The sequence below is a fragment of the Ostrinia nubilalis genome, chromosome 12 (genome assembly GCF_963855985.1).
Source record: "Ostrinia nubilalis chromosome 12, ilOstNubi1.1, whole genome shotgun sequence".
Lineage (NCBI taxonomy): Eukaryota > Metazoa > Arthropoda > Insecta > Lepidoptera > Crambidae > Ostrinia > Ostrinia nubilalis.
In genome coordinates this window covers 15,257,985-15,283,077 of record NC_087099.1, presented here as the reverse complement: position 1 = coordinate 15,283,077, position 25,093 = coordinate 15,257,985, and the positions used below count along the sequence as shown (strand labels likewise).

The 25,093-nt window shown below is 37.1% G+C and overlaps 1 protein-coding gene across 1 annotated transcript in view; it reads right to left on the bottom strand.

The window, feature by feature from the left end:
• LOC135077057 (synaptic vesicle glycoprotein 2A-like) overlaps positions 1–17,857 on the bottom strand; it is a 30,660-nt gene extending 12,803 nt beyond the window's left edge. Inside the window, exons 1-6 of the mRNA XM_063971654.1 lie at positions 17,530–17,857; positions 7,998–8,159; positions 3,993–4,155; positions 3,189–3,310; positions 950–1,188; positions 120–265 (exon numbers count right to left, since the gene is read on the bottom strand). Coding sequence (XP_063827724.1) covers positions 120–265; positions 950–1,188; positions 3,189–3,310; positions 3,993–4,155; positions 7,998–8,159; positions 17,530–17,611 — 914 coding nt within the window. The 5' untranslated portion in view covers positions 17,612–17,857. The remainder of the gene's footprint in view (positions 1–119; positions 266–949; positions 1,189–3,188; positions 3,311–3,992; positions 4,156–7,997; positions 8,160–17,529) is intronic.
• Between the last annotated feature and the right edge of the window lie 7,236 nt (positions 17,858–25,093).

Sequence of the window (25,093 nt, the reverse complement as noted above, 5' to 3'; positions counted from 1 at the left end):
TGATGATATAAGTCAAAAGAAGCTATAACAATAAATTATATGACTAAAATAATTTCGAAATCTGCCAAATTCTCGATTTCTGCATGAAAAATGTGACAACGCTCTTAACAATAACTTACAACATAAACACTGCGAACATAGACACGTGGGAGATAATGACGCATCTCAGCAATGGGGGCCTGAACAGCAAGGAGAAGTTCTTCAGAGCGCCCACGAAGCCTCCAGCCTTGCCTGCTTCCACGCTGCCAGATACTATCTTCTTGACCTGGAATTAAGCCTAGGATTGGTCCAGTATCTATGTGAAATTCTATTCATTTTTTAGAGATCTGACAAATGGAGTTCACCATTTACTCACTTTCACTTTTACTTAATGTCAATCATCAACTATTTTTTGTAGATTTCATAGTTGTACCAGTTGTACCTTTTCATGTTTAAAAGATTTCCAATGGAGTAAAGGTAAGAATATTGTTGGCATTTTCCCGGTTAATCAAGGTAAGTGAATAAACTCTTAACTAAACTGAATCATAATAATATCATGTAAATTGTTAATTTAGTTATCTACGTATATTTCAGAATACGCAATATAATTTTGCATGAGTCGACCTTGGGAGCTTACCACATTGTGGTTTTGTTCGATTATTAACCTGAATGCCTGATACATTATGTGGCTACGTGCGCTATAGAGCATGTGAAGTCGTCCAATCGATCTAATAATTATAGCAGCTCTTAATATCTGATAGCAGGAGACCCTACTTGTATCAACTCGACGATAGAAGAACGGGTCACTACTGCAACTCCTGTGTAGCCAGGATCTATAGCTTGACCGCCAATAAAAACCCAACCAGTGAGGGTCAAGTTTGTCCCGAAGGTCAAGTTAAAATGTCATCGAACCTGCTAAGAAATTGATCTGAATAACGTAAGAGTTCGATAGAAGAAGCTTTTTACTTACAGGAAAACTATACGGTGAAGCTCCATTATTCCACGCGTACATTTGAGCCAGGACAGGCAGTGCGGCCTCCGGGCCTTTGGAAGACAGCAGGAATCGAGGGCTCTCGGGCAGGAATAGTAAAAGCAGCGCTGCCAGCAAGCCGGGAGCACACCAGGTCCAGATGAAGGCCCGCCATGGTACTACAGTGAGGGAGCCGAGAGTGAAGGACCATTTGCCGGGGATGATGATCCATGCTAGACCTGGGAAGATGGAGGGTGGAAAATAGATCATCGTAACTGTACATGTACATGCTGTTCTGTGATCAGCAGTGATCGATGCAAAGAAACTCTAGCCTGCTGCTGTCTTTTCTCAACACTATTTCGGGTCTTTGCAAGGCGAGAGTGAATAAGTACTTACAGGAAAGATATGTACCATCCTAGACTGCATCTCACTGAACACCAGGTGCGATTGTGTCAAATACCTGCCTTGTCATGCATAGAAAAAACTGCCCCAGTCGCGTTGATTTGTAATTGCTACCAGCTCGGTAACTTCTGTATTCAACATTTCTTTGGGCAGAGCTGTGGAACTCTTGTAGACGGCAACAAGGAGTCTATTAAGACTTTGGCCAGAGAAATTTTCGTGCTTGATTCTCAGTCTTTTCATCCCAAATGTCATGAAAATTGGTTTAGCAGAAAAACATGATTATGCAAATTACTTAATCCATTAGTACCTACTGTGGATGGATAACAATAACGTAATAAACGTTTATCTACAGATTGTTCAGATAGGATATCAGTTACTAACCTCCATCAAATTGTTAGTAGAGATACCGATAATCTACTTCAATAAACTCGGAAATTGGGGTCATGTTTTGTATCTAAAGTCATTTGATGCAATTGCAATATTGATAATAATTTACAGCCGTGAACTAACTCTCTATCTTTGTTTTGTTTCAATGGATAACATAATTATTAATTAATAGTTATTTAGTACTGTTGCATATCCGTATCTTTCTTATTGACCCGCTAATCGGCCATTGCTAAGGTTAATAGTACCGAGGTTCATGTGCGGAATATGCAATGTTTGTCTGTTTGTTTCCTTGTCTTCAAGTACAATACTAAGTCCGAAGGGAAGAACTTCAATGCAAGGAATCAGTAGGTTATGACCATGTTATGACATTACGATCTTTTGCTATATTATCCAAATAGCTTTTGCCCTCGGCTTCACCCGCGTGAAATTTAGTTAGTGACTGAACGTCATAAATTATAGCCTATATGTTATTCTGGGTTATAAAGAATAATACTGTAAAGTTTCTTCAAAATCCATCCAGACATCCAAACTTTTGCATTTATAATATTAGTAGGACATGATAAAAATAGAAATGTCTAGGGGAAAGGTTACGAGACGTAATTTGGAAACATTCTAATTCCAATTTGCATACAATAAGGTAGTTGACCCAAACTAGTAATTTTACATGTAATTACACAATTTTAACTTTTCATTCTAGCTCTGAAAACCGAGTTAGTTTTCAATATGCTGTAATATTAAATTTTTTCTACTTAAAATTAAAAATATGTGTACTTAATGTTCAGTTCAGACGTCATAGCATTGCCGTAAAAACTATGGTAGAGTCATTCAGTTATTATGTACTGAGAAAGTCATGCTTTGCCAGCTCATAAAAAGTTGAGTCAATTATTGACGTAGTATTAACCAATTACCTACCCTTTAATACATCATTTACAGGAAACGTGGCACTTCGTATGGATAATTTATGTGCGACCTAGCTGTTGCCCGCGGCTTCACCCGCGTGAAACATTGTCACGGAACTTTTTCGCGCGTGACTCTGTTTCAAAACTATCTTATGTCCTTTCCCGGAACTCAAACTATATTTAAACCAAATTTCATCAAAATTGGTTCAGCTTGCAAGCGTAAAAGACAGACTGACAGAGTTACTTTTGCATTTATAATATTACTAGCGTTCCGCCCGCGGCTTCGCCCGCGTGGAATTTTGTCTGTCACAGAAAAACTTTATCGCGGTGTCCCTGTTCCAAAAACCGGGATAAGAACTATCCTATGTCCTTTCCCGGGACTCAAACTATATCTATGCCAAATTTCATCAAAATAGGTTTAGTGGTTTAGGCGTGAAAGCGAGACAGACAGACAGACAGAGTTACTTTCGCATTTATAATATTAGTATTGATTAGGGAAATATGGATAGGAAAGTAGGGATAACTATCTGATGACCAGAATATGGTGTTACCTGGCAGCGTGATGAAGGAGAAAGATATGAAGACGGAGCCCCACGCGATGGCCGACGCCCGACGGGTGTTCATGTGCATCTCGCCCAAGTACGCGTATACTGTGGCGCTGGACGCTGACACTCTGGAAAAATACATCGTCATTGCAGCCAAATGACGTTCACTGCTGGACAAAGGCCTCCTCCAAGATTTTCCATAATGAACGGTCCTGCGCTGCCCGCATCCAGGTTCTTCCCGCGACCTTTACCAGATCGTTGGTAAAATACATAAAAGGGCTCTTTCAAATAAGATGTTTTGAGCTGAATATTAGTCATCTCTTTGCTGCACCACACATGTATGACAAGTGCGTTGTAAAAGTTGTATTATACGAGTAAATGTTAATCATCAACAGTTAGTTATGTGCGGTCTTGCAAACGCACCACTGACGTTTTTCTTTGAAAGTTCCCAAGGCAAATGGACTTAAGACGACATGTCATGAAACTCCACTGTTATTCCATCTTTTTACCTCAGGAAGGTGCCTAATCAAAGCCAAGATCCAAATGTGGTCTACCTATAACAACTGCCTGCATAAATCCACATTTTTTTCTAAACATTTTTCGAAGTTTCGAATTTAATCAAGTACACACGGCCACACTGTTAAATATCCATTTCCGTTTTTGCTCTCGCTCTCATCAAATGGTGATTCTTTGCGATAGAACGAGACATGACAGGCAATGGATAGGTAACAGTTGCCGATGGTACATGGTAGCAATCCCGTCAATAATAATTATTAAATCAAATTGAAGTTTCAAAGATTTAAAACTCACAAGCATCCCGTCAATATCCTCAGCACCAACAGCATCCAGACGTTGGTTGAGAAGGAGGAGGCCACGGAGAATATGGCGGACGCCACCATGGCTGGCAGCATCACGGAGCGCCGGCCCAGCCGGTCGCCCAGGTAGCCCCAGAGGAAGGAGGTGCAGATTATGCCTGGAGAGGATGAGCAGAAGATGATTCAAGAACACTTTCATTTGAAAAAGTCGACTGCCACAAGTGGGGCTCGAACCCTTGACCTTGTGAAGTATATGAACGAGCGGCACCCCAGACGGTCGCCCAGGTAGCCCCAGAGGAATGACGTGCAGATTATACCTGGAGAGGATGAGCAGAAGATGATTTAAGAACATTTTATTTAAATAAGACAACTGCCAGAAGTAGGGCTCGAACCCATGACCTTGTGAATTGTTTCAGGGAACAATCATGGAGTGGCACTCCAGTCAGTCGCCCATAGCCCCAGAAGAAAGACGTGCGAAATAGCAAATTATTCCTAGAGAAGATGATAGAAGAAAATTTTCATCAGTAAAAGACGACTGCCACTAGTGGGACTCGAACTCTTAATCTTATGAAGTTAGTCAGGGAATAAGGGCAGCATCACGGAACAACGACGCAGCCGGTCGCCCAGGTAGCCCCAGAGGAATGAGGTGCAGATTATACCTGGAGAGGATGAGCAGAAGATGATTTAAGAACACTGAACTCGTCATCATCACCAACAGCCGTTTACAGCCCACTGCTGGACTAAGAGCCTCCTCCACTTTAGTGGATGGAGGGTTTTGCCATAATCTCCACACTTGGCAGACGGATTGGAACACTATCATTTGGATAAGACGACTAACAGTAGTGGGACTCGAACTCTTAACCTTGTGAGGTTAGTCAGGAAATAAGGGCAGTATCACGGAGCGTTGCCCCAGACGGTCGCCCAGGTAGCCCCAGAAATGCGTGCAGATTATACTTGGAGAGGATGAGCAAAAGATGATAATAACATTTTCATTTGAAAAAGAGGAATGCTACTAGTGGGGCTCGAACCTTTGACCTTGTGAAGTGTTTCAGGGAACAATGCCAGCATCAAGAAGCGGCACTCCAGTCAGTCGCCCATAGCCCCAGAAGAAAGACGTGCAAAATTGCAAATTATGCCTAGAGAAGATGATAGAAGAACTTTTTCATCTGAAAAAGAGGACTGCTACTAGTGGGACTCGAACCCTTAACCCTGTGATGTTAGTCGGGGAATAAGGGCAGCATCACGGAACAACTGCGCAGCCGGTCGCCCAGGTAGCCCCAGAGGAATGAGGTGCAGATTATATCTGGAGAGGATGAGCAGATGTGATTCAAGAACACTTTATGTATTTGAATAAGAAAACTGCCACAAGTTCTATTCATAAATAAATAAATAAGTGGGAGTCGAACCCTTGACCTTGTGAAGTATATCAAGTAGCGGCACCTCAGTCCATCGCCCAGATAGCCCAAGTGAAGGATGTGCAGATTATGCCTGGAGAAGATGATGGATGAAAATTTTCATTTCAAAAAGACAACTGTTACTAGTGGGACTCGAACATTTGACCTTATGAAGTTATTCAGGGAAAACGGCCCGACTGTTCGCCCAGATAGCCCCATAGGAACAACGAAAAGTCGATGATAATTATAGAGTACCTAGGTATGTTCCGATATAGCACTGCGATGACTGCTTAGTGCTCTCACTAGTGGGTGTGGAGTAGTGAGAAGTGCCCGCAGTACATATCGGAACATACTCAGCGAAATTCTTCACAATTATCAGGATCAGAGACTGACAAATTTTCCAGAACTGCCTTCATAGACAGCCTCTACAGGATTCTGCAGTGGTACGAATGAAAGATCGGATTAATGGCAAACAAACGAATACATTGTTATCTTCAAAATGTAAAACAGTATTGTAATGTAAGTACAGATAGATAAATGGCATAAATGTGTAATCCTTGCATCACAATGTATCTAATCTAGCCACTCAACCTTGTGATGGTGAGTCAATGGCCTAGTAAAATAGTCACAATTAAAGGTAAAACCATAAACATCAGTAATCTTGCAAGATTACCAGATGTACGCAAAATATATCTACCATTAAGGCTAAGAATAATACTACAGCTTCGTAAAGTTAGACAAAATATTATCTAGTGTTATGTAGGCGTAGGCAAAAGCTAGGCTTCAACCAGTTTAAATGCTTTGGTATTAAGCTTAATAGTTCTAGTCATAGTCATAAATCTTTATTGCATCGAGTTGGCTACAGTACATAGGAACCAGTTTAACGTATACTCAGCTAACTTGTCAAATTAATCTTCAAGTGCCTTTTAGATAACGCTTTTTCCTTGATCAGGAATGGGGCAGCAATAATAAGGCCTGTCTGGCACATGATTAATTAATTCAGACAGAATAATAAATTGAAGTATATCTGGGGGCACGGCAGTGCCCCCACCAAGTCGAGCAAAAAAGCGGCACGGCCGTACCATCCTTTTCTCGAAGCAATTCAGGCCATTTTCGACCGCCTGTAACTTCGTTGTGGATACAACTAGAAGGCTGAATTTTCATTAGCTATGCAGGCATTGTAAAGACACGGTATATTTAAAATTTCATTCAATTTGAACCAGTAGTTTAAGAATTATAACGGGTCAAAGTTACTTAATTTTGTCACTCACTGACTGACTCACCGACTCACTGACTCACTGACTCACCGATCATCAAAACTCTAAGGCACTTCTAGCAGACCTAGAAGCTTCAAATTTGGAATATAAGTAGTGTTTGGTGTATGAATCAAGGAAAAACTAAAATATTTGGGGGCACGGTAGTGCAACCGCCAAGTCGAGTAAAATTTTTCAATTTCGGTCCAGTTTTCTAGATACATAACTGCTGTCTACAAAATACAAAAAGAAATGATATTTGGGGGCACGGTAGTGCAACCGCCAAGTCGAGTAAAATTTTTCAATTTCGGTCCAGTTTTCTAGATACATAACTGCTGTCTACAAAATACAAAAAGAAATGAGATCCCATCAAAAACAATACTTGTCAAAAAAACCAAGTCTCGCAACTCAGTTGTTCTACGGTAAAAAGTTGTGAGATCCATGTAATACCAAGTCCAGGCCAGCAAATCTTTAACGTTTTACATAAATATATTGACTTGGCCATCGCATGAAAACACGTGTAAATTAAATTATTTAGTGCGATGGCCAAGTCAATAATTTATGTAAAACGTTAAAGATTTGCTGGCCTGGACTTGGTATTACATGGATCTCACAACTTTTTACCGTAGAACAACTGAGTTGCGAGACTTGGTTTTTTTGACATTTTATTTTACCGTCATCCATTGAAAATATCCTTTAATTTAATGGTAACATTAACACCTACTTCTGCAATTAATTGAATTTAAGTGACGTAATACTGTAACAACTGTTACTTTAGATACATTAAATACATTATCACAAATGATATACGATTATTAGGTATGCATTACGTTTTTGTTCTCTTGACGATGAATGTTTACGAATTTATTGAATGTACAAAAACTTAACCAGTGAAGGCCAAGTTTGTCCCACGGGAAAGTTAAACTGTCATTGGAAAATGGAACCCGCAACGAAATGAATCAGAAGATAAACAGGAGGAGGAGGTTAAGGGTTAAGCCTATTAAGGCCCGATTCGACCAAACTTTTATCCGAGATTAACTCCTGGTATAACTGGCACATTGACAGTTTCAGTATGGAAAATTATGTTAAAACTGACGACTTATTCAGAGATTAATATTTACTCTTGTTTGGTCGAATCCACCCTAAATCAGGGTCAGGAGCGGATGTGGATGAATGCTTGAACCAAAACGCCAATAGTGATGTCCCGCGTTCCCGACTCACATGGCTGACCGAGTGGTAGGCCCTACCCTTCTGGCAAGGAGAACCCCACATAACCCACTAGCTTCCCCCGCGGCTGGTGTACTGCGTTAGATGAAATGATGATGACAGAACCCTGTTAGTCCAGTTACATACCAATGAAAGCAGCTGCTGTCACCAGCCCCTTGTCTTGGCTGGAGAGTTGCAGGTCGCACTCTGCTGCGGTGACCACGTAGCTCATGCCGACCGACTCCATGGACACGTTGAGGAGTATCAGCCCGCTGGTGAACAGCACCAGGTAGTTGAAACGGCCATGGCCTGGAACAAGAAAAAATACTTTAAAAAGTGTTAAACACACCATCCACCAGACAAAAATTTTACTGATTAGGCAGTTCGATTTTTTCAAGTTATTTATAATTTTCAAATTTTACTGATTGCATTTTTGACATCAGTATCGATCACTAATCACCCCCTGATAGTTATTTTGAAAATATATTTCATGTACAGAATTAATTGACCTCTCTACAGATTTATTATAAGTATAGATGGAAAGGACGAGCAGGTCGTAAAGCGAGATACAGCTGTTATCCTCAATCATAGAGGAACTGGAGGAACAGATTTAGAGAAGACTAGCTTTCCGCCCGCGGCTTCGCCCGCGTGGAATTTTGTCTGTCACAGAAAAACTTTATCGCGCGCGTCCCTGTTTCAAAAACCGGGATAAAAACTATCCTATGTTCTTTCCCGGGACTCAAACTATCTCTATGCCAAATTTCATCAAAATCGGTTGCGAGGTTTAAGCGGGAAAGCGTAACAGACAGACAGACAGACAGAGTTACTTTCGCATTTATAATATTAAGTTGGGATTTAGAACAAGCCCTATCACGAACCAAACCGAGAATTTCGCACCCGCTGGGAATCGAACCGGGAACCTCTGGATCTGATACAGGAGGTCTTACCACTAGACTTCAGAGGCAGAGGCAGTTAATAGCTTTATGAGTTACGTCAATAAAGAGACTGCAGCCTATCCACTGATTTTTTAACAGACTTCAAAATAAGGAGGAGGTTCTGAATCCGACTGTATGTTTTTTTATAATACCCGGCAGTAAAACCGGTCATGACCTGCGACAAGTTTAAGCACTAAAAGATAGATTTACGAGTTACGTCATCATAGGCTGCATCGCCAGACAGTCCCAGTTTTTTAACCAGTTAACATTAAAAATGTTGTGCGTGTCTGTGTTTGAACTCAATCAAATCTGATAGTTATTATTATGTTACCTATTCTTTAGGACTAATATTATATGAACGTGAAATTAGTAATTTCAGACACATGTTTTTTGGCATATTTTTTTCAACGAGGGACTGAGATAAATGTTTGTAATTTTAAACCTACTTGGGTACCTAGCCTACTTCGCAGATTTAAAGATCCTTGGCAAGGCTGCAATTCTTTGTTGAGACTCTAGATCTACTTAAGAACGTCTATGCTAATGGTAACATCTTCCTCTATAGGTACTTAATAATGTAGATATCATAGACCTTTCCCAACACGCCTTTATTAAATCGATAATGTATTTCATTACTCCTACGAGTATATTGCAATAAGGTCGTCGCTCTACATTCGTAAAAATAAAGAATCGACAAAATTGTGTAACATGACAAAAATGTGTGTACAAGTGTGCGATAGAAAGAGGTAGAATATTGTTATCATTTTGGAACAAATTTCATCATTACCATGACTGTGATGAATCGCAGAATGTTTTGTGGCATATTAGAGTTATGTACATAAGTGTTGGACAAATTAAAAATCATACAAATACGTGAAAATGATTGTAAATAGTAAGAAAAACGTTTGAAATATAATTTCATTTCTCTGCTGACTCCACATATTGCGCTTGATACACCCTTCCATTTTTACAAGCTTTTATTTGACTTCCCCTGTTCTTGTTCTACAAATCTCAAAACTTTATGAGCTGCCGAAGCTATTTCTGACGTAGTTAAGTCAGTCAGTTTGTCATTTGCAGCAGGTAATTAAACTGTAAATTTAACTGGTAGGGCCCAAAAGATAAGGAGACATGTAAAGTGCCCCATCATCATCAACAGCCCTTTACAGTCCACTGCTGGACTATGAGCCTCCTCCACTATAGTGGCTACCTTTCCCCATAAGGGCTACCTTTTCTTTTTTTTATTATTTTCTATAATAATATTTTGACGTTCATAAGTGCCACTTGTGGTCTAAACTGAATAAATAATTTTGATTTTGATTTTGATTGAAACCTTTTTAGGTAATTGATTCAAGCCTTTAATATCCCAATTGGAGTGGGAACCATTCTACCTACATAGTGTGCCTCTTCTGTGTGTCCCATCTGGAACTCATAGCTCCCGAATGGAGAGAGTTAAACTAAACATTGCATAAGCTGAGTCCCAAACCAAAGTGCTCTCCATTCTCTCCAAACCCGCTAATAAGAAAGTGACCCCACACCCATCAAACAATACAGGGTGTTTGGCGCATCGTGTGCCAAAATTATTTGGCGGATAGAATGGGTCATTTCCTATATTTTCAGCCCGCATAACACGTTCCATGCCAGGCGGCTACTTTTATATGAATTTTTTTAGTAATTTCACCAAAATACCCAAATCGCATCATTTAATTTCGATTTAAAAAAAAACTACTAGGCGTAGCCTCAAAGTAAATATTTTGTTTTGACGTGCATTGATGTAGGGTTGCATAAAATCTAAATTTACTGGCAAATATCATCTAGTTTTTTTTTAATTCAGCTTTGAAGTTTTCCGAAAAGTTAAAAATGAACTGAACAATTAAGTTTACATGGCTATAATAAAAAAATTAAAAGAGATAGCGATCTTCGGATTTTATGAAAACTTCTCTAGTCTATCCCCATTCAAACGGTATACTAATCTTGTTTAAATAATAACAACAACTTCACAAATTCCTTAAATTAGTGCATTGACTCTACTCGGACTGATATTCAAATTTTGAATTTTGAACCTTTTTTTTTACTTTACAATAAGTTCAAAGCAGGTAAAAACTTCACAAAATATTTACTTTGAGGCTACGCCTAGTAGTTTTTTTTTAAATTGAAATTAAATGATGCGATTTGGGTATTTTGGTGAAATTACTAAAAATTATTAAAAAAGTAGCCGCCTGGCATGGAACGTGTTATGGGGGCTGAAAATATAGGAAATGACCCATTCTATCCGTCAAATCATTTTGGCACACGATGCGCCAAACACCCTGTATATGTATAAATTAACAAGTTTGGCTGCGGAGTCGATGACCCAGTGAGTAATTGGCTTTATTTAGTCGGCTTGAAGCTTAAACATTAAACACTTTGGTCACGTAATCGGGCAACAAACAAATAAGTACATAAATAGACCCACAGTCACACAGTCAGTAGCAACGTACGTAAGCACTTATGCAGTTGATTTTATAAAGAGAAAGATTACATAGTAGGTATTCATAGTAAATTGAGCTGAACTGTACCGCGCTGTGCCAGTCACTTTAATTTTGCAAACTGCACTGTTTGGGCCACCAAGATACAGGCTATGCCTAGTTTGGGGCCCACTGTTATTGATATACATCTTGCTCTTTTTTCTTACTGTTATTGTTAACACATCTTGCCTTTATTATTTTGTAATGCAAAATGTAACCTGTGCCTATTTAAATAAATACTTTTTTCATTTTCATTTTTCATTTTCATTTCAAAATTAAAGATTCGAACTAGCAAAAGTAGACGCCAAATTAAATAGAGTTCGAGAAATCTTGCTAAGTAGCAAATTATGTAGAATTTATTATATTTTTATAATGATGATTAAAATAATTACATATAATGTCTTCTACTTTAATTTTGTTTGAAAGAGATGGCTTCCAATCGTAAGACCGTCCAAAGAGTGCTGTTTCGATTCTACTTAATTTTATATGGTGTGCAATAAAGAGTCTCATCTATTTTTTTATTTTTATTTATTTAAACTTTTAGCACACATAGAAACAATGCACTGTGGCGGACTTAATGCCGGATGGCATTCTCTGCCAGTCAACCACGGGTCAGGCAGAAAGAGTATTTGATCCCATAGAAGAGATTACTTACCTAACTTTATTGTGCTATCATGTGTCAACGCCCATTATTATTGACCGATTATGAATTTTGACTGTAACATACTTACAATATATTATTAGCTCTACTTCTGTCACCAACTGTACAGAGTCACTGACCCAGTAAACACCTAATTGGCTTAACGATTATTGAGATAGCTTCATGTTTACACACCGATCGGATTACGCAATCCGACATCATACGCTTACTTTACGAGTGGTCCGCGTGTCAATTTACAATTACCGCCCAAACAATTTCGTGTAATGCAATTGCAATGATCTTTACGATAGTCATTTGTTTTCAATGATGCAGGCAAGATTATAAACAACTTTCACGATAGCAGCTAGCTAGATTAGATAGAAAGGCAAATTTCGCGTCTTTAAAGATTATAATAATAAATTATTCAGATGAAAATTGTAAAAAATATTCTGAAGAAATATGTTAAGGCTACATTGATTTATCACTTCGTATGTTACCTACCTACTTATGATTATTTATAAAACAAGTTTGTTATCTATTCACACTTGTAACTAACCCAAATATTCGAATATATCCAATTCAGCCAATCACAGGCTTGAATCTACATAATAGTATGTTAAATAGTGTAGGTAGACTTTAAGGGTGTTAGGTAAATGGGTATATGATCCGACAACCATTTACCTAACACCCTGTATATAGGCCTTCATCGTCAGTCTGGGAAAATAAAAACAATACTTATAAAACAACGTTATAACAATAATCAACAACTTAACTTGTCTTCGAATTATTAAAAACTAGCTTTTGCCCGCGGCTTCAACCGCGTGAAATTTATTTTGTTACAGAAAGTTAAAATTATAGCCTATAATGTTATTCTGGGTTATAAACAATAATACTGTAAAGTTTCATCAAAATCCGTTCAGTATTTTTTGCGTGAAAGAGTAACAAACATCCAGACATCCGTACAAAATTTCGCATTTACGTACCTATAATATTATCACAGAGTAATAAATAAGTTACTAACGTAAGATGATGACTATATTGTCAGCATTTTATCGACTTTTGAATCAGTAATTTTGTCACTGTGTTAGGTATTTATCAATTATTAACCTCAATTTAAAACGTTTTATGCAATAACAGCTGATACGAATAATAACTACGAAAAAAATTACTTACTCGCTTTTATTGATACTTACTCAATGCATGATTATATAGGTATTAATTAATTTCAGAGAATTCGCTTGTATGCGATTCAGGTTTCTTACAAGAAACTAAGAAAGGCATTTATACCTAAGTATCTAGTTCTAGTTTCTACTACTAAATGCGTTTATAGCGCACGGGTCTTGGAGTACCTTAGTGCAAGAAGAAGAAATGTTGACGAAGGTTTACGAAGGAATACTTAGTTCATTCATCATCATTTCAGCCATAGGGCGTCCACTGCTGAGCATAGGCCTCCCCCAATGATTTATTTATTTATTTAAAATCTTTATTGCACACATAAAAAAACAGTGGTACAACAGGCGAGCTTAGTGCCATTTACATTTACACAATGGCCGGTTGGTGGCAGCCTGCATCTAGCGCCTTTCTGCTGCCTATAGGATGTCGTCGGTCCACCTTGTGGGTGGTCGTCCTACGCTGCGCTTTCCGGTACGTGGTCTCCATTCTAGAACCTTGCTGCCCCATCGGCAGTCAGTCAGAAGGAATAGTTAGTATGGTATAATGCATAGGCGTATTGTTTATGTAAGAGGCAATGTTTTGGTATGAAACCGTATAAGTAAGTAATCAGATATGAAGGTTGTCTGAAGTACAAAATTTGCTCAGTAAGTGGATTACATTGGATTTTTATTTATATTTAAACAGCACTAAGTAATTAAAACTTACATAAGATACAATTCAACTTGTCGTGAAGTAAAATCTAGCGGGAAGGCGCTGGATGTAGGCCGCCACCAACCGGCCATTGTGGAAATCATTGGGGGAGGCCTATGTTCAGCAGTGGACGTCCTGTGACTGAAATGATGATGATGAAAGTAAAACCTCGTTTTTGATCACTGTTTTATCATCTACTACTTTTTGCAATAATTTAGTTAAAATTCAATTTGCAAGTAGGTAAATTGTTTTTCTATTCATAGAATAAGCTAGATTGATATTATCCTGAGTAGCTAGGCAGGTGCTTAGGTACAAAGTCCGACTGATTTTCATCAATAAATAAATAACGCCAACAAGTCAATTTAAATATTCATTAATATTTGCATTTGTTATTTTATTGCAAGATGATTTTAATTTATTTTGTGATTAAAAAAAACAGATTTTATCACACCTAGGTATATTTTTTTTTAACTTTCTTGTTTATAACTTGAAATTAATATGAACCTATTACGACTGGATAACGTAGCAATCATCAAATAAAGCAATACAAGGTAATTATTAAAATTCATCACGCATTTATAGCCCAAGGGGTCGAATCTGCCACCACAGCTGGCGAACAGTACGCATCCACCGATCCAGCTCTCGATATCTATACTAATCACGGTAATTACTATCTATCTATAGTATTACCGTACAAATATCGATATAGATCTATAAAAGCGAAAGGTCACTGATTGACTGACTCACTCATCACAAAATCTCAGATACTACAATTGCTAGGAGTCTCAAATTTTGCATGGAACGTTTTGCATTTTAGAACGTAGGTGCTCACTAAGAACGGATTTTACGAAACTCCACCCCTGAAGGGGTAAAGCGGGATCCACGCGTACGAAGTCGCAGGCGGCCACTAGTTGTACGATTGGTACCCAGGGAAAAACAACCTTAATCTTTTGTATTGGTTTTGCGCGCGATAACCTCTTTCTGAGTCATACCAAAAATCACGCGATCAAAGCCGCGGACAAAAATGCTAGCCATTTCAAAAATTATTAGTACACCTACCTTCGATACCATAACATGCTCATTAATAGGGAACCGGACAGAATTATACATTCATTATTCCTTAAACTGCCTAATAAAAACGTCGATTATAGATTTATGTATGAAATGTTGACTTATGAGTTTGCAAAACAGAACCTTCGAGTACTTACTTACACGTGTCGCCTAAAGCAGGCCTATTCCCATACAAACAACTTATTTTAATTTGATTTTGATGGAAAACAAACAGCCTATTAATAAGTATACAGGATAGAAACGATAACTAAATAAATAAATAAATAAATATCCTTGGACATTTTACACTGCGCCTCTAGTCCCAAACTAAGCAAAGCTTGTACTATGGGTACTAGATGACGGGATAAACATACTTAAATACTTTTTTTTTGTAAATACATACATATTATACATAGAAAACACCCAGACCCGTCACAGAAATTAAAATTCATCATTTCAATTTCTGCCCGACCGGGAATCGAACCCGGGACCTCTCGGCATAGTAGTCCGTTCTGAACCACTACACCAAACGGCCGGCAATGGAGGAAACTCGAACCTTATCTTCGAATTTCGAACTCCTCCTATGTTCTTCTGATTAATGTTGTTGCGGGTTCAATGACAGTTTTAAACTTTCCCCCGGGACAAGCTTGACTTCACTGGTTGAGTTTTTATTAGCGGTCAATCTGTAGATCCTGGCTACACAGGAGTTGCAGCGGTGGGAACGAGAGGTGGGAATCTTAGGTCACAAGTAGATATAGATTCACCTTCTATAGGAGGTGTACTATCCTACTAATATTATAATTGCGAAAGTTTGTATGGATGTCTGGATGTCAACATGTTTGTTAGTCTTTCAGGCAAAAACTACTGAACGGATTTTGATGAAACTTTACAGTATTATTGTTTATAACCCAGATTAACATATAGGCTATAATTTATGACGATCTGTGACAAACTAAATTTTACGCGGGTGAAGCCGCGGGCAACAGCTAATAGTCTATAAGTACCTACACCTTCATTATTTTGTGGCCACCAACGACTTCTCTATTTAAATCATTCGGTGAATGCAATTATATGACCGATTGCGTCTGCGACTATGACTCCCACTGATCGGTTTTAGAAAGTGCAAGTGCGTCCCAAATACACGGTGCACAGTGGTGTTCCCCCTGATTGACTACATCTGTAGAAAACACTTAACAATGTTCTGACGAATGATCCACATTTTGTATTAAGTTAGTTAGTTAATTAACATACAATAGGCTAGTTTTCTAAAAACCACTACCAATCTTTTTAAATGCAAGTCTGTGAAGATGACTGTAAAATATTGAAGTTCAGTCGAATCGAGTTCGAAATGTTTGAATAGCTTGGGATTGTGATTGTGTGATGAGATTGTGATCAAGAATAATTTAAATGAAATGTGCTAAATTTAGTTAATTCTACATATAAATCGGATCACAAATCTCTATTTTATTTCGTTAATGTTTTTAAATGTCAGAGCCTATCCACGTGTATCTAATGTAGGTATGATATTACCGAGAAACTGTAATCTATTATTATAAAACATTAATTCAAGGATAATGCTATTTAATTTTTAAAACTTGCTATCGGTGGTGGTTTTATATCCACGAAAAAAAAAATTATTGGTAGTAACAGATCATAGATTCTTCGATTATTTAAATAGCTATTATGGTGACAATTTTACACTTAAAACTTTAAAATACATAATAAATTATAACCAGCTTACTCGTAAAATATTCGGATAGATAGGTACCTACTATGAATTTTGGTACCTACTACATAATTATGAGTTATCAGTTAGGTATATGAATAATCATGTTGAATTGTTATGTAAAGCAGGTCTGGCTATTTTACTATTCGTTTTAGGTGCTGTGTATATATACCTACCTAATAAGTATGCACAACTAGATTTTCTTTATTGAACGACAAAAATATTGCTATTGTTATTTATTATGGTATTTAATTGCCTGAAATAAATTGTACTACATTAAATTATTATGTTTTGTAAGCTTGATTAAGAACATTTAAATAAATAGATAAAATCATCTTTATTGTACCCAACACAAAACGGTCAGTTGTGACCTAAAATAAGAAACAGAAATTTATAAATAATGTTACAATCTTACATAATAATCTACAAAATAATTACTGATTTATGACTGTCAAAGTGAATTTTATTACGATAACAAAAATATCATAGAAGATAACCGCGATCAATATTGCAACGGCCTCATTTTTATTACCACAACAAACAAACTGTAACATCATACTGATAATAATCTATACCTTCCATTTACTTAGTCACTGGGGTAGGGTAAAATATTAAAAAAACATGTATTGTAAGATCTCAATAAAGAGACGCATAAATGTATCCTCTTAACGTATAATTTTGTCGTTAAAATGTTTACGATTTATAACTATAAATAGTTTTGTTAACTATAAATGAAACAAGAAGATCATTTTGAAAATAAAAAAATGTTAATCTCATCAAATAAAAGAAATTGGGAAAAGAAAATTAAATGTTAGAGCAAATATTCAGCAGCAGAATGATTAACGATATTGGATTATCTATTGTAAACTGAAATCTTTTTTTAAAATGTGCGACACGCATACATTTAAAAAATGACGCAATATGCATTCAAAACATCAGTGTTTGATTTCAAAACATTACTCACCGGCCAACTCGAATGCATCTTCAAAAAACACCTCGTCCTCATCACGATTCTTCTCGTAGTCCGACGCGCTTTCTTTCTTCATATTTATTCTAATATCACTGTGTTTAACTTAAAATTATTAATCACTGGTATAATTTACTACACAATTTGGTCCAGAATTCGTTGGCACACCACCCAGTGGGGTGTTTACGATGTCAATGAACGTGTTTTCATTGAAATATTTTGTAAAATGCAGTTGTAGTGGTCGAGTAAAGAAGCGCGTGCGTTTCGCGCGTACTCACGAAATGTACTAAATATAGTTACGGAGTACGAACGGATCGCGTGCGCTGGTGCGTGTGACCAATATAGTGTTGATAATACCACAGAATACATAATAGTAGCAACAGAAATTGCACTCCTTTGTGTAGGATCAGAGGCCGGCATTTTAACGGTAATAATAATAATGCAAAATATCCAACGCACATGGTGCATTCGAAATCGCACCTTACATTGTTCATAATTGATCTACCTCACAGCTCAAGCGTCAGGGTTGTTTAAGCAAAGTTAAATAAATAAAAACTTAATTTTAAGAAGTATTTATTGTATTTACGATTGGTAAACTTTAATCTAGTGGTGTTTGTATAATCGTACCTTCTCTAAAGTACCTATTAATAAACTTCAGTGTTGCGATAATTCGAAATTGGACAAACAGTTTTAAAAGGTGTAGTGTCGTAAAATAGACACGGTGAAGTAAGGTTAATGTTTTATTAGCTAAAATAATTTTTTTGCTACAGTTTTTAGTCATTAGTATTTCAAAATTATTTAAAAAGTGTAGTTTTTTAAATTATTTAAATCACTACAGTTAATTATCATTCCTAAATATTACGATTTTACATTAAAGAAGAATAACAGTGCTGTTGGAACAATAAACCTTGATTGCGACGATGATCGACCGAGCGTGTATAGAAATACGCGTGTGCTCACAAGCGCGTGGCGGCCCTGACTGATTTGCAACTTGAAGTTGTCGCGCGCTGTAGGTAATTATCTCGGCCGGCATAGGCGAGTGACGGAGGCCTGATAATACCGCGGTTTTGGAAGCGATATTAAACGTGTGGCGAATTTTGTTCAATAGGCCGAGATAAGCTGCTGATTTAATTTAAAATAAGTTGTCATAGTATTTTCTCGAAGGATGGTCTACATCAGGCGCCTTTTAAATTCATACGAAACAGGATAGATATTATTAGGCTAGCCTATTGACACTACTAAATATAGACGTAGTTTAAACCTGAATTCTGAATCTTTTAAAATATATAGTTTTAATATTATTTAATGATTTTCAAATCATTTGACGACAATATCTTGTTTGGTAGTCATAATATCGCCTAATATCAAGGCAAAATGATAATCTGGTCTAGGGTTAGGACCTGTTTGTATCATTACAATGTATGCAGTACTTGCAATAAATAAGGTCCAATTAATATTGTTTCCTTGTCACAATATTGGAGTATCCTAGAGAATAATAATATATTCATATTTCATATCAATTATGTTATCAATGAAGTGCGTATTTCGTCAGTTGTAACCGACTTATCAGTGTCAGAATATCATATTGTTACGATCATTGTTATACAAATTAAATAAAAAATAATTTAATTATCGGCTGTTAATTTTTTTAAATATTTTTGTACATTTTAGATGTTGTTCATAAAAGTAAATAACTCCAAATAAAACTGCCTATCTGGTATTACCCTTTAGCCACTTAGCTGAGCAAGTTTTATTTTATTTGAATTTTGTTACAAAATTAGCAGCATTTAGATTAAATATCATACTCGTCATCATCATCATCATCATCATCATCATCATCATCATGTCAGCCATAGGACGTCCACTGCTGAACATAGGCCTCCCCAATGCTTTCCACGTTGATCGATTGGTAGCGGCCTGCGTCCAGCGCTTCCCTGCTACCTGCACCTACAAGGTGGACCGACGACATCATACTCGTAGTGCCATATTATTCTGTGGTAGTACTCATTAGTACAACAATAAGCGTTTTTTGATAAATAATCTTCTATTTACCCGACTGCGCTAGAAGGAGGGTTATGTTTTTGATCTCACTCTTTGAGTGCAAATCATAAAATATATCCTCATCATCGAGGCTTCCGGTGACTGGGACCGCAATTAACTAGGACAGTACTAAAATTAATGAGTGATCCCAGTCGCCGGAAGAAAATTATTAAAATTTTTACGGATCCGGCGACTGGGACCGCGGTCCTAGTTAATTGCGGTCCCAGTTGACGGAATCCTCATAATATCATCTACGATGCAAAAGGATAATATACATAGTACAAAAGTTTATATTATTAAGAGGGCAGTAAATATACGTCATGGTGCACGTGTTCAGATATCAATGATTCGGTCTTTAAATCTGTCAAGCCTGTGTCGAAGGTTATCAGCCGGACGGAAGACAGCACATCAACCTGACACTGTGATATCTTATTTAGTTGTGATAGAGGCTATTATTCAACTAAAATGTATGGTCTGGTATGCTGTTGACTGTATTTTACTATGTTAATAATTTAAACTTGCCGCAATCCACGCATTTTACTGACAATGCTTCTGACGTCATACTTACTATACAGTTTGACATATTCTGGGTTTAAGGAAGATGTGTCATACTTAATTTACATTGTAAAATAATAATAATATTTATGGAACATAAATTCTGTATTGTACTGAATATTCTCATAACATTGTTACGTAAGTGCTACATAGCTACGTTATTAATGGATAACGTAGAAGAACACTTTTTTAACTTGAACAAAACAAATAATTTTCATATCTAAACCAAAATGCTACTTAAATAAAAGCTCACTCACAGAGAAAAGAAAATCCCAACAATAACCTAACCTAACCTATCCTAACTAGGTAATATTTTAGGTTAATAATAAAATTGAACTCCTGGTCAAAATTAAAGCCAAGGTACACTAGTATAATGATATCTACCTTAACATTAAAAACACCTCTATAAATAGTAGTAATTATTAAAATTTATTTATTTATCCATTAAAATTTTATAAATTTTTGAAAACTTGAAATAAATCAAAAGGTCAAAAATTTTAAGGTCAGAGCAGTCGCCCGGCAAGCGAAAGGTCGCGGGTTCAATTCCCACCTGGGGCAATCGATTTCTATTCCAAGTTTTTAAAAATAAGCTATTATGTATTTACGAGTATGGTTAAAAAGCAGTAGAGTAAGTAATGTTAGTTTTTTGATAATTCAAAGCTCTGTTTTCATTTCTGTAAGTTTCTGAAGTTAGCCATGGGGCGTGAGTAACATTTGATTTAACTTAATTTAACTATTTTATCAATTTACTATCACTGACACAAGCTTAGCGTTCTAATTTCATTGGTTTTCAATTCTCCTACTTGTTAGGTATTTTTATCAATTTCACCAGCCCAGACGATATTATAAATTAATAGTGGCCATAAAACTTATCTAATAAGGTAATAATATTATATTATAAGCATAATAAAGAAACGGCTAGCAATAAGCGGTCAGCGCACTCGCTCAGACGCTGATTGCCATATTGGATTACCCTACTTACAGCGATGGAAGAATATTATTAAATGACATCAAAACATAAGACGAAAGAAAGTATATCTGTCATAGTTTTGTAAGTTTATTAGACATTATTTCCTTAAATATTGTACCTTATATTTTTACTCCACTAACCTAAATAGGGCAAAAAAAAACAAATGACATCGCGATTCAAAGGAGCACGGCTCCATCTGTTGGTTGCCAACAGAACTATCTTTCTACGGTGGTAAGCGATGGTTTTGGCAAACGTGAAAAGAGGGTTGTCTCGCTTAAATTTTCCGCATGGGAATCTAGTGTATTTTAGAAGTTTTGTGGAAAATAATTCTAGATTACAGGTATTCCACACTCTGCAAAATAGGGGTGGTATAGGGATGTTTCCTGGGTAAAAAAGCAAGATTTTTAATTAGTCCGTGAGTTAGCTGATCAAAAACTACTCGACACGTATTTTTCACTTTTTAAAACTAATGAAAATGTCAAGAGATAAAGCGTGCCAAAGTTCTAAAGAACAGGCCCGTGACGTCAGTGAGTGCGTAAAAGTGCGGCACTTTGTGACGTCGCGCGGAACTTCAACGCACTATAACTTTGTAATTATTAATTAGATTGACAATTAAAAAAATACGTGTCCAATATTTTTTAATATTAAAATTGACAGACTAAAAAAATTTTTTTAGGAAACTAGCCTATTCAGATTCCGTTAGTTCCTTCGTTACAAATCGACCTAATAAAAGCGTGTTAAAAAAATGTGTTTTCACAAGCTTTTATTAACTTTCAGCTGTCGTCTGACGTGAAATCTTGTCAAAAATTGAACTTATCTGGTTGACTCTGCTTTTATGAATTATCTAACTAAAATGTTGTATCAACTCTAACTTTTCCTCCGATCTTGTGGTAAATCTTTTATCAAAGATAGGATACCATCAGCTGTCCATATCAGGTATCTTGCAACCGGCAAAAAGGTAAACAATACGGACCGGTAACCGGCGCACCCTTGCCCTTGCACTCGATAAGTTATCATTGTGATGTGGGACTTTTTGTCTCATTCTATTTACAAATGAGTGAGAAGGATGGAATTCTGGGTAGATTTGGTAGGTAGGTACGAGTTAACGTGTAGTGCCAATCTTAACATATTGATATTTTAGAACGGTAAAGTTTGTGAGTTTGCTTGAGGAGCTCCTCTCTCTGAAACTACTTCGTTCGTTTCAGCCAAATGACGTCCACTGCTGGACAAAGGCCTCCTCCAAGGTTTTCCACAATGAACGGTCCTGCGCTGCCCTCATCCAGGCTCTTCCCGCGACCTTCACCAGATCGTCGGTCCACCTAGTAGGAGGCCTGCCCAAGCTACGTCTTCCAGCCAGTGGTAACCACTCGAGAACTTTTCTGCCCCAACGGCCATCGTCTAAAAATTCTTTCACTAGAAGATAGCTGCATTGTTCCTGAAATCCCGATGCTTATTTTTCTATATGACTGACCAAAATTAATGCAGGCGAAGCCGCGGGACAAATCTAGTCGTAATTATTAATAGCTCAAATACTTATTAACATGATGTTATAGGGGTGACGTCAAACAACAAAAGTGTTTTTGACATGATTCTGAACACCAAGGTGGTCTCCAAGCCCTGACACAGGAAATAACTAATTGCCCACCCAATTTCTTCAGACAAAATCGGAAGCTAGAAAGTAGTCATGATTGTGATTAGTGATCGAAAGTAACCGGATTAAGGCTGATTAATCAGGAAGCAGATATTTAGTGATCATTCGTAGATGACTAAACATACTTTAGGCTTAGTAGGTACTAAGGAGATTATGCCAGAGGTCGCGGGTTCAATTCCCGTAACAAAAACATTTTGGTGAATGAGCACTATGTACTTACCTACTACCCGTTCGCGCTAAGTTTGCCGGTCCGTGGAATGCGCGTCCCCTCCCCCAACCGCGATTAAACGCAATTAGGTAGTTAGTGATTAACGCAATTAATGTGTCTTATTTTACGCAAATACACAATTTTTGGACACAAGTGGACGTCATATCGCCAGCAGAAAACTTATCGCGAACGAATAGTATGTATGTATTCGTCTGAGTGTTTTTATAAAAATTGTATATCTAAAAACGTATGTTAACCACCAAGCTATATTATCTAGCTATTGTGGCTAAATAAAATTTGACTTTTAACTTAGCAACTATATAATTTATAATGTATGAAACAGTATATGAATGAATATACAAAAAAAAATTTGATACATAAAATTATGTATCCGTTCCAAGGATAATATTATGTGTCTAATTTATGATGATTTTTATAATGTATGTTATTAGCAACTACGAATTTTGCTCGTAAATTAGCAAAGCACTATAATCTACAGTCATATAAAATTTTATTTATTTCCTTAACTAACTATAACTGGTACATGTTTAGAGTATGCGCACACCGTTGATTTTTCGTCGGCTGATAGTTTAGTCGGGCAGTTGATCAGTATGGGCATGTATGGGAGTGCTCACACTACGCCGATTCGATTTGGCCGATTCTTCATACAATTTAAAATCGGGCACAACTATCGGCCAACTAAAAATCAACGGTGTGCGCCTACTCTTACATGTATAGTAATATTGTATACACGTGTAGGTTATGTCACTGACCGCTATCACAGAATAAGTAATAGTACAGGTACAGAAGGATTACTCCGCAAGACGATTTAAATAAATGCGAGTCTTGCTACGACGCGATACAGTGGAATTCAGCTCGCACAGCACTACGTACCTACAATTTTATTCACCTACAAGTTTTGTCTCTTTCTATCGCGTGCCTCTGAACTCTTCTTACGCTGTTAGGGTTGCTGTCTAGTGAAAAAATAATTAATCTACTTATTTGTAATGAGGTACGTATGTAGGTAAGTATGCATTCATTATGGAAAACCTTCATAGTAGGTTAGGTTCCTATACTATCCTAAGAATTATTGATTACCTACATGGCCAACATACCTTTCAGCATCTTTGGGAAGCGAAAAAAAAAGATAAATCCGGTAGATTACTTTTCGAATTTAAACACCCGAACGCCGCACAATATTTCTTTCTCTTTATGTCCATTTCTAAATAATACTTCGATCATAGAATTATAATCATACTACAACGCACGCCAGCGTCCTGACGAGCGCGCGCGTGACACTCGACTGATATAATACCCGCCGGCGGGGCGCTTCGCTGTAGGTAATTATCGGATGTACCGCGCGGAGTGAGCCAGGCCTGCCGCTATTGACTTGGTTTATACGTGTACGAGTTTAGCCTAGGCGCAGACAACCGATTTTTAGTTGGTCGATAGTTGGGCCCGATTCTAATTTGTATGAAGAATCGGCCGATACCAAATCTCTGTAAATTTAATGTGCGCACTTTCATACATGTCCATACTGATTAACAGCCCGACCCAACTTACATCTCAAAGTCGGTGGTATGCGCTTGGTTATTATTGACATGACATTGACAGATATGTCAAAATCCACCAATCATGCAGCATTAAAATTTGGACCTCGCGTCTACGTATTGCCATCTGGCGGATTTTTCAATCGCGAAAACCCTCATTACACTGACATGATCAAACTGTGAACAATATCATGGTGGTCTTTATTTGACTAAACAGGTTTGGTATTTATATTTTAAACCTCTTTTTAGCACTGGTCAGTTAGCAGATTGCTTTATTTTTAACAACCTCCTTTTTGCACATTGTTTTGCACTGGCCACTAAGAAAAAGTTTATGATTTTCGGAAGATTCCGCTAAAACAAAAGACGCTCATTTGTTTTTGTTAAAAAATATTTTAAATAATGATGAGTTAGTTTTTGTGATGTGTTGATTCAGTACAAATTTTAAAGAGATGAATTTTAATTTATACGGTGAAGCCATCTGTTTCTGTGAGTGCACATCTACGAGTAATACTGATGTAAGTAAATATGAACTTCATATCCTCAGGTACTTACTACCCCTATCTTTACCCCCTCATAGTTTAAAAAAT